Source organism: Hippoglossus hippoglossus, chromosome 3 (assembly GCF_009819705.1).
Source record: "Hippoglossus hippoglossus isolate fHipHip1 chromosome 3, fHipHip1.pri, whole genome shotgun sequence".
Classification (NCBI taxonomy): Eukaryota; Metazoa; Chordata; class Actinopteri; order Pleuronectiformes; family Pleuronectidae; genus Hippoglossus; species Hippoglossus hippoglossus.
The window spans coordinates 13426040-13435085 of NC_047153.1; the positions used below are offsets into that span (position 1 = coordinate 13426040).

The following is a 9046-nucleotide window of genomic DNA, read 5'->3' on the forward strand; positions in this document are numbered from 1 at the left end:
AAGAGAGGAAATAAAAGGAGAACACGTTCCCACTCTCGCCTGGTAGCTGTGTGGCTAACCTGAAGCTAAAGGCAAAGCTATGTAGCATCAACATCACACACACATACACACACACACACTGTCGGCCTGGACACAAATAATTCAGCCTCGCAGCTCAATCTGTGCGTCGCCCCGCCGCCCAGACTTACCGGCTTTTTCGTGATCGTATCCCACGACAATGAAATAGTCAGCCAATCTAGCCATGTCTGCTGCTTTTCCCGAAATATACCAACACAATTCAGCATTTTCCCTTCTTCCAAGGCACAGCCATGTTTGACAGAAGGAGTGTCACTGCGCCTGCGTGCAGGAGCGGGAGACATCCATGGGCGTGGGCCCTCCAGTTTACAAATACAGCACTGTGTCCCAACACTGGCCCCAAAGCACGAGGCCCCCTCCTCTTTGATAGAACAGAGACAGCCAAACATACCGCAAAATAATACAGTGCATTATTATAACTGGGGTGGTTATATTTATAGAGGGAACACAGCAGGAAACGTGTTACCATAACAGTGATTATTACCTTGTTGTTGCAATTAAAAAAGGTAAATAATACCAGTTTGGGATTTGACCTAATTATTTCTAAGGGCTCCTGTATTGGTCCACACACCCCGATTTAAAAAAAAGCTGCTCCCAAAGTAAAAGTCAACAGCTGCTGAATAGCATTCACTGGATTAGGTTAAATAAATCAATCTTAAATGGTGTTGAAACTATTTGCATCACTGTGGTAAATAATATGATCTTACTCTTAAACTTACTACCCACTGTTTTTGTTATAACAATATACAAGCACTTTATTAGGAACGGCAAACTAATGCTAGGGTAGTTCATCCCTTTGCTCCCAGAGCAGCCTCAGTTTTTGTGGCATTGATTCCACAAGAGGTTGGAAATGTTCTTTTGCGGTTCCGCTCCACGTTGACATGATTAAATGAAATTATTTCTACAGATTCTTTTTAACTGCACATTCAAGTTGCCAATCTCCTGTTCTGCTGCATCTCAAGTGTTGTGTTGAATTCATATCTGATGACTGAGGAGGCCACTGAAGTTCACTGAATTCACTGTCATGGTCAAGAAACCAGTTTGTGACTTTTGCTTTGTCACATGGTTCATTATCGTGCTGGAAGTAGCCATTAAAGGACCCTGAATTGGAAAAATGGTAACCCATTCAAATCATGATTTATTGATATTGATATAATGGGGTACAAAGTGTGCCAAGCAAGCATTCCTTACACCAGTAGCAGCAGTAGCAGCCTGCACAGTTGACACAAGGCAGGTTAGGGTCAACGAGCCATGCTGTTGATGTCGAATTCTGACTCCAACATCAGCAGCCTCTGTAGAAATCTAGAGTCATTAGACCAGGCCACGTTTTCCAGTCTTTAACTCTAGAATGCTGGTGAGTCTGCGTCCACAGCCTCACATCTCTGTTCTTGGCTGACAGGCTTCAGGAACCTGATCTGATGCTGTTGTCATCCACCTCAATGTTCAACATGTCGTTGAGGCGTGTTTTTCAGAGGTTATCTGAGTAACTGTAACTTTTCCGTCAGCTACAAATCATCCACAGAATTCCAGTTCACTGGATTTTGCTAATTTAATTACCATTTTTTCTACACCATTGTAGTCTATTTCCTTTCAATCCTAAGAGATCAACAGTTTGAGAAATGCTCAAACCAGCTCATCTGGCACCAACACTCACACCACGGTCAACGTCACCATGGGATCACATGTTTGATATGAAAATTAACTGAAGCTCCTGACGTGCATCAGCATGGTGTAATGCATTACACTGCTGCCACAGTTTATACATGATTGGTTAGTTGCATAAACAGGCGGGTGTTCCTAATAAAAAGCTCGGTGGGTGCAGATTTATCGGAAAGTTTTTGTTTCGTGGGACACTCCACTGGAGCTAATATTCGTTCATCTGTGGGCTTAACAGCTTTTAATTGAAAGGAAACCACTGGTCACGTGTGCAGCCAGTATGTTCGTTATCTTCGAAAACATTACTTCAACCCAAAGACCTGAGGGCCTCATCACTGCCTAATATGAAAAAGCTGTCTGACTTAAACTGATAGGGGGGGGGGGTTACTCCATGGGTCAAATTTTTAACCCAATTTCACTTAATGCTTCATGTTTTGTGGTGAGCAAAGCAAGAGGAAAGCATTCTTGGTGCTTTCAGAGGCATTTATGTTGTTTTTAAGCTTCTATGTTAGGCTGAAGGCTGCTGGGCATTGACAGTAAATGTGAGGCACAGGGCAAACTCATTTGGTTTGTGCACAACATTGAATATTTATGAGAAGAGGAAAAGCTGCCACAGGGAATCGCACATGTGCACCAGAACTTAAGCTAATGTGTGTGAGGGGAACGCACAAATCAGTCCCACTGTCAACAATAGCAGGAAAACAACAGGCGATCTCCGCTGCAGCTTTTCTCTCTGCTCACCCCGCTTTTTTAATGTCTCATGTATTAGTTGTTGTTTTAGTTCTGTCTTCTTTCTCTATCATAATTGTTGCTTTTCCTGAGATGGTCAAGTAGTTAAACCAAGTCAAAATACAGATGGTGTGCGCACGCAGTGTTCATTGTCACACAGCGATAAGGGGAAAAGTCGTGGGACATCGAAGAATACACATTTCAGGGTGACAAACCTCTTGAGGTTCATCACAGCTTTATCAAAGATATGAATCATCCAATTTGTACCGCTGATGTTCACACCCTCCTTTTCCTGGCACACACGACAGTAGAAGGTGGTACCAAAACTGCCAGTCATCCGATGATCGTAACTTCATGGAGGACAAGCAAAATATTGCTATATAAGGAGTCGAAAAGAAAGAGCAGAATTTGTTTGTCGTGATTGCACAATTTCTCGTTGTAAACGCCGGAAAGGACATTACTTGTCTGCTGGAGGCAATTATCATTATAAAGTGCTTACAAAACATCCACTGGTTTACAGCACATGTGTTTGACATTTATGGTTTTTTTTCTTCTAAATATGACACTGTTTGTGGAATGAGGACGGAAGAGCTATAAATAAACTAAGGCAGGTTTTGTTTCAGTAACTAAGAACAGCAACAAAAAAACAACAATTATAAGAATCATAAGATGCAGACATGTCAGAATGGAAAGCCACATGTGAAGTGAACTGAAAATGCTGAGGAAAGAGTCCATGGTATTTCCTCTTCAACGAAACTGAAACAAAAATCAAAAAGTGAAAGCATTACAGCAAAATACTACTAATTTACTCAATACAGCATGGACATTTTGACTCTGGGATTTCAACACTGATAAAACCATATGGCTTTTCTCTGGTATTTACAACATTTCAGATACTGAGTGTGAGGGTTTATGTGCTCAGTCTTTCTGGGGTGTAAATTATTTTATCGTAACAATAACAAACTCTCTACTAAATTAGACAGGAGGATAAAAGCTGCAATAAATAAAAATTGCTTCCCCCGTCAAGCGTGTTTTTTCTGATGGCTTTTTCTTTGTGTCTTTACCCCCCGGGGCTTGTTACCCACATCTGCCTCATGGACCCCACTGACAGAGCTGTTGTTTTGAGCCCTGCAGAATAAACAGTTTTTAATGCTGTGGAATAGAATATCTTCATAGTGTTGTCATGTAAAACCTCAAGCTGGTTTGGAGTGACTCATTATAGTGACTGTCTCGTGAAATCTAATATGTGAGGGGATGATTTTTTTTCTTCGGGGCAGACTCGATGGCTCTCTCATTATCACCTGACAGATTCTCGTGTATGAATTCCTCAGTGAAGACATATTACCTATAATCCTTTACAGCAACAAACCAGCAGCCAATATCCTTCACTTTTTAATCCACATTATTGCTCCAGTTAATTTACTGTCTCCTGCTTTATTTATGGATCCTTGTAAAATTCCACTTCTCATTTATCCAAATATAAAAATAAAGTAAGCTGAGCCCCGAGTCAAATATTTGCCTTGTACTAAGAAATACAGTCAGTATATTGTGTTTACAGTCTTGCATACTTACTATATTTAATCAGTTACTCAATGCTCGTTTCTTTCCAAATCTCAAATTCATCATGCGGTGTACTTCTTGAAGCTGACATGGACGTTCACTGTGTCAGGGAGTGCCCCTGAAAAGCAGACTGGAGAAAACATTCCTTAAATTTGACTCTATACACTTGGAGTGAAAGGAAAGTTAACAAAGAAGAACAATACAAAGCTGACCTTACCGTTCAAACATAACAAGATCAATGTTTGAGCCTTTTCTCCTGCGATTATTTAGATTTCTAATGGCACCTATAGAAGGCAGCCATGCATGAGCATACTGTACACTCACTGGTACAGGGGAATGAAGTTTTGGATTTATGTAACTGATGGCTGTTGATATTTTGCCATTAAAGACATTAAAAAAAACATAAAAAACACCCTGAAGTACATTTTATGATAATTCTAAGCTGTTCTTGCATCATCTTCAATGAGCTGTGACAAAGGGGATGTTTCAAAACTGGACAAATGACTTCATTGCAATTATACTAAAACGTATTCTTTACTTTTTTAAACCGATTTTCCTTCTGAGGGGTTTCCCTGAGTTGCGTTGTTGCCCCACACGAGCAGCAGCAGCAGCAGCCGCGGTAATTTAGTGGATAGGGTTGGGTGGGGGGGGGGGGGGGGGAAGGATGAGAGAGTGTGTGTCAGTCAGCGAGCCCCTCCCACCTCCTGTATAAAGGCTCCCAGCCTGGTGTGTAGGAACTATTAGCAGAGTGACACAGCTGCCTTACAGAACAGAACCAGAGGCAATTGCAAGAAACCTGTGGAGTACTTTTTACAGCTGATTCTACAAGGAGAGCTTTCCCCATTCAACTGACAGAGGAACTGCAGGTACGAGCACTTTCTTCTAAAGGAGATTTTATTTGTGATTTGCTCTGCACAGAGCTGATGGCTTTATCCTTGCTTTTATGAGGTCAGGGCACAAGTGTAGGGACAAGGACAGGTTATCTGTCTGCTTATATAAGTAGTACAGCTCCTAATTTGTGCGACTGTAAAGGAATTGTCCTCAAAGCATCCAACAGAGCCGGTTCACCATGTATTGTTTATTTTTGTTTTGTTCTGTTTAATGCAGTGGGTGAGTTGAACGGCATTTCAGGTTCTGTTGAACTTGTGAGCAGAGCCTATTTTGAACCCCTCATTGGTAGACAGTGTCCTTCGCGCTGTTGGCCAGAGGCCCAAAGCATAGTTGTAGGTTTACTTAACCAAGCAAAAGCTGACCTTAGCTTAACTTTTTAAATAAATGAATGATAAGTGCAAATAACTTGGCTTTTGGACTCTTGTGTAAGCAAGTATCTCAGTGTGGCACTTGAGGGACAACTGTATGAGCGAGTTGTACATGCACAGGGGGACAGTAGGAAATTCATGCAGTTAAATATTAATTGATTGCAAAGATAATTAACCGAAAAATGTTTTCTCTTGTCTCCATAGGAAAAAAAATGAAATTCATCTTCCAGTCCTTCCTCTATTGCTGCCTTCTGGCGACAATAGCACACTGTGTGGAACTTGAAGAGAATTCACAGTTGAAAAAAAGGTGAGTCATTCATTCAGTATGAAATATGTTTTCATGTGATACAAGATGTGATACCGGTCTGCTGGATTATCGACCTGAGACTGATTGTTTTTCCTCCTCTTCCAGGCTAAGCATATGGCTGGAGAGCCGACTGAGACGGGATCTGGACAGTGTATCAGTGGAGAAGTCAGCAGAGGCTGAGCACTTAGTCAGAACAGAAGATATCAGGGATACCTTGCTGCCACATTCCAGGTGAGACACAAACCAATGCCCTCCTGAAAATCTACAAACAGCCTTTTTGTCATTTAAATGTTTTCTCAATGTTTAATGCACATCTCAGGAATGAACAGCAGAGATTAACGTCCTCTTGTCTCTTCCTCTGTCCTCCAGCACTGACATCAGTGTCCGAACCAAGAGGTCGAAAAACTCATCCGGCCAGTCAAGAAGACAAGGCTGTTCACTGGGCACCTGCACAGTGCACGACCTGGCCCACCGCCTGCACCAGCTCAACAACAAGTTGAAGATCGGGAGTGCCCCTGTTGACAAGATCAGCCCACAGGGATACGGCCGCAGGCGTCGATCTCTCCCAGCGCAGATCTTCTCACAGAGGCAAGAGCAGGACAGGCTGAGGCCCCAGTGGAGAATAACTGACTCGCAGGTTCACAAGCTTATGGCTCTTCTCAAACGGACATGAGCGGGACCTTGCAAGAGGAGTTGGGAACACAAGCAAGGGAGTAGCAGAGAGCCAGTGTCCTCTCTGCTCTGTTCTAAAATTCTCGAAATGCCTCAGACTCTTGCCAAGTATTCTCCAGCACATTTTTTCCAGGCATGAGGACTGAGTCCGAGCAAAGACTGGCTGCACTGAGTTCCTCTCAGGGCTGAGCCTCGCAGCTCAGCGATGTAGAGCGTGCAAACAGCTGCAGCGAGCTTACAGACACTGGATGGCACAGCGTGGAGAAAACTACAGGTGCTGCTCTCTGCTTGGCAGAGGGGAAGGAAGAGTGCTGATACCTGACAAAGTGCACCCACATCCTCTGGCTTAAAGAGGGAACTCTCTTCTAACATTCTGGGACTTTACACACTTATTCCTCAAGGCCAGGACTTGTATAAGTGCTATCCTCTAAGGATTAAACCAACATGTTCCAAACTGTCAGACTGTCAGTTCTTGTCTGCACTTTTCCATTTGGACTTAGGGTCAAATGAATCATCAGGAAAAGACATCTTCATCACAATATGCCAAACCGGAATAGCTCTGAAGCTATCGGTTTATATCAAGTTTTGGACACTGTATAATGGAAAATGCCTTAGATTCTGTGAGATATATGTGCCAGTCCGTGATGGATTGAAATATACTTGAAATTGTTATTGTTTGTACAAAAACACGTGCAATCTATATTTGTTTTTATTGCAGGTATATGTATATATGAATTCCTTTATTTAAAATATTATATCGAGGTTACATTAAAGTACTTATGCGGATAGAACTATTTTTGTACAGGAAGAAATATATATGGGCATTGTAGCTATGTGTCATTATTCTTTTGCAAACTGTGGTAATAGGAAATCTTTTTATATATATATATATATATATTTGTAAATGTGTTCTATTTTATTTGTGTCAAAGCAATAACGTTGTCATTCAATAAACTTTTTGCATACAAAATCTAGACCTTGTCCGGACCTTTGCTCGTGGCTCTTGTAAACTGAAAGTGACATTCTATTGTCTGGAGAGCGGAGCTGCACAGACACAGAGCACCTGGTCTCTGTTAAGTGATTATAGGGTCTCATTAGAGCCTCCCCTCCTCTCGCTACATTCCCCTAGTTATGACGCCCCCCCTTGTCCCATCAACAACATAAAAAAAAAAAAGGGCAGACAGGGTGCCAGGCAACATTCCTGCTTGGCTAAGCTCATATTTGTTGGCTCACCCCGCACCACAGAGCAGCCCTAAAGCCATCAGAGGAGGCTGAGGCTTTAGCTCCATCTGTGTTCAATGCTAGATGATTGGGACATGAGAAGGCCGATGCAGGGGGTTCCGGTCCAACATTCCTGCGAGTGCATCGCAAGAACCGTTCCAAACGAAGCTCTGACCTTCACATTCACGCAGACCCCCGAGACTGAGCAGCGCTGAGAGGCTGCAGATGTCTTTCACTTGACACATTATCGCCCCTTGTTTCACAGAGCCGAGACACACATATATGTAGACATCAGAGATTTCTTTTTTGGCTCTCCTCTTTTTATTCAGACCAGTCCCAGAATGCAAAGGGTCAACATGTGCACTTGCCAGTAGGAAAGGTCGTAGCAGGGAGAATGTGGCGTGATCACTTCACAGAGAGATGGACCACGCGGACCCACTGCGGATCGTCCAGATGTTGAGAACGTGGCACCTCATCCTCCAGCTTTGCACATTCTCTGCTATAAAATTTCACAGTGCAGCATTCACTGTATCACATGTACAGTTTTACTACAATAGATCAAGTCAGGAATTCACTGAATGGTATGAAGTCACACTGAATGGATACTTAGAGAAAGAGTTTCATTGCCACTAGCGTGACTCCCAGCTTTTCTTGGAAGCAACTAAGTAACCACATATAAATAAATCGGGGGGGAAATGAAAGCATTGCCTATGACTGAAAAAACGGAGATTATTTTAAAGGACCTATAGCTCTTCACAACTCTTTAAAGTCTGATTATTAGCCACTAGAAACATAGGCTGAGACAGGTTCTGCTTTTGTTTTACTTCACTGGAAAAGCCAATCACAGAAAACTTCCTCATTTGATTGTGAACAGGTTACATAGAAACTAAGTTGCTCTTACTATGCTCTTATTCATAGTGAAGGCAGATGAGTTAAACCAAAATTGGTGATTTTTGGTATCTCTTGGTTTTTGGTCAATAAGACCAGACAATTGAATTCAAATCAAGTGGGAACAGAAATGGTTGAGAACTATGACTATACCTTAAATAATATATATCATATTAGCTGAGTAAATCATACAAAACTGTCAACTTACTCAAAAACAACAATTTCATCCCAATAAAGTAAAATAAGTGATGTGCAACATACATATAAAAGCAGGATATTCGTCCTCTTTACTTTTGCACCAATGAATCTATGCTTACAATATCACTTTATTTGCATTTCTTTTTATCTATTCCTGAAGAAGCTTACGGCTAAATGAAATCAGCACAATGTACAGTAGCTATGTCAACAACACAACACCTGTCCAACAAATGACTGAATGACATCAGGCAATTCACAAACACTGTGAAGAAACTAAAACGAACCGAATATGCCACCTGGTGGCTGGTTAAGTTACTTGTATTTCTATATTTTGAATGAGTTTCTATGCAAAACAGTGACAGTGAAAAAAAGAACATTTACAGTGTTTCTTATCACAGTAAGAGTTATCTAAGAATAGACTCTACTCTGACTGTGTGAACATGTCACTCCTTCAGTAAGCCAATCAGCGAGGGACGCCAGT

At 41.8% G+C, this 9046-nt stretch overlaps 2 protein-coding genes across 4 annotated transcripts in view; one reads left to right on the forward strand and one right to left on the reverse strand.

The window, feature by feature from the left end:
- sbf2 (SET binding factor 2) overlaps window positions 1–361 on the reverse strand; it is a 92792-nt gene extending 92431 nt beyond the window's left edge. For 2 of the 3 annotated variants that reach the window (XM_034576622.1, XM_034576631.1), the window contains exon 1: window positions 189–344. In XM_034576622.1, coding sequence (XP_034432513.1) covers window positions 189–243 — 55 coding nt within the window. In that variant the 5' untranslated portion in view covers window positions 244–344. Of the gene's footprint in view, window positions 1–188 lie in introns of all 3 variants that reach the window. The other variant, XM_034576639.1, reaches the window with a different exon arrangement.
- Window positions 362–4769: 4408 nt separating this feature from the next.
- On the forward strand, window positions 4770–7230 carry adma (adrenomedullin a). Its single transcript, XM_034581402.1, has 4 exons — window positions 4770–4886; window positions 5482–5586; window positions 5692–5817; window positions 5956–7230. Exons 2-4 carry the CDS (start codon window positions 5492–5494, stop codon window positions 6257–6259), a joined length of 525 nt encoding a protein of 174 aa, XP_034437293.1. The 5' UTR covers window positions 4770–4886; window positions 5482–5491; the 3' UTR covers window positions 6260–7230.
- Window positions 7231–9046: the final 1816 nt, after the last annotated feature.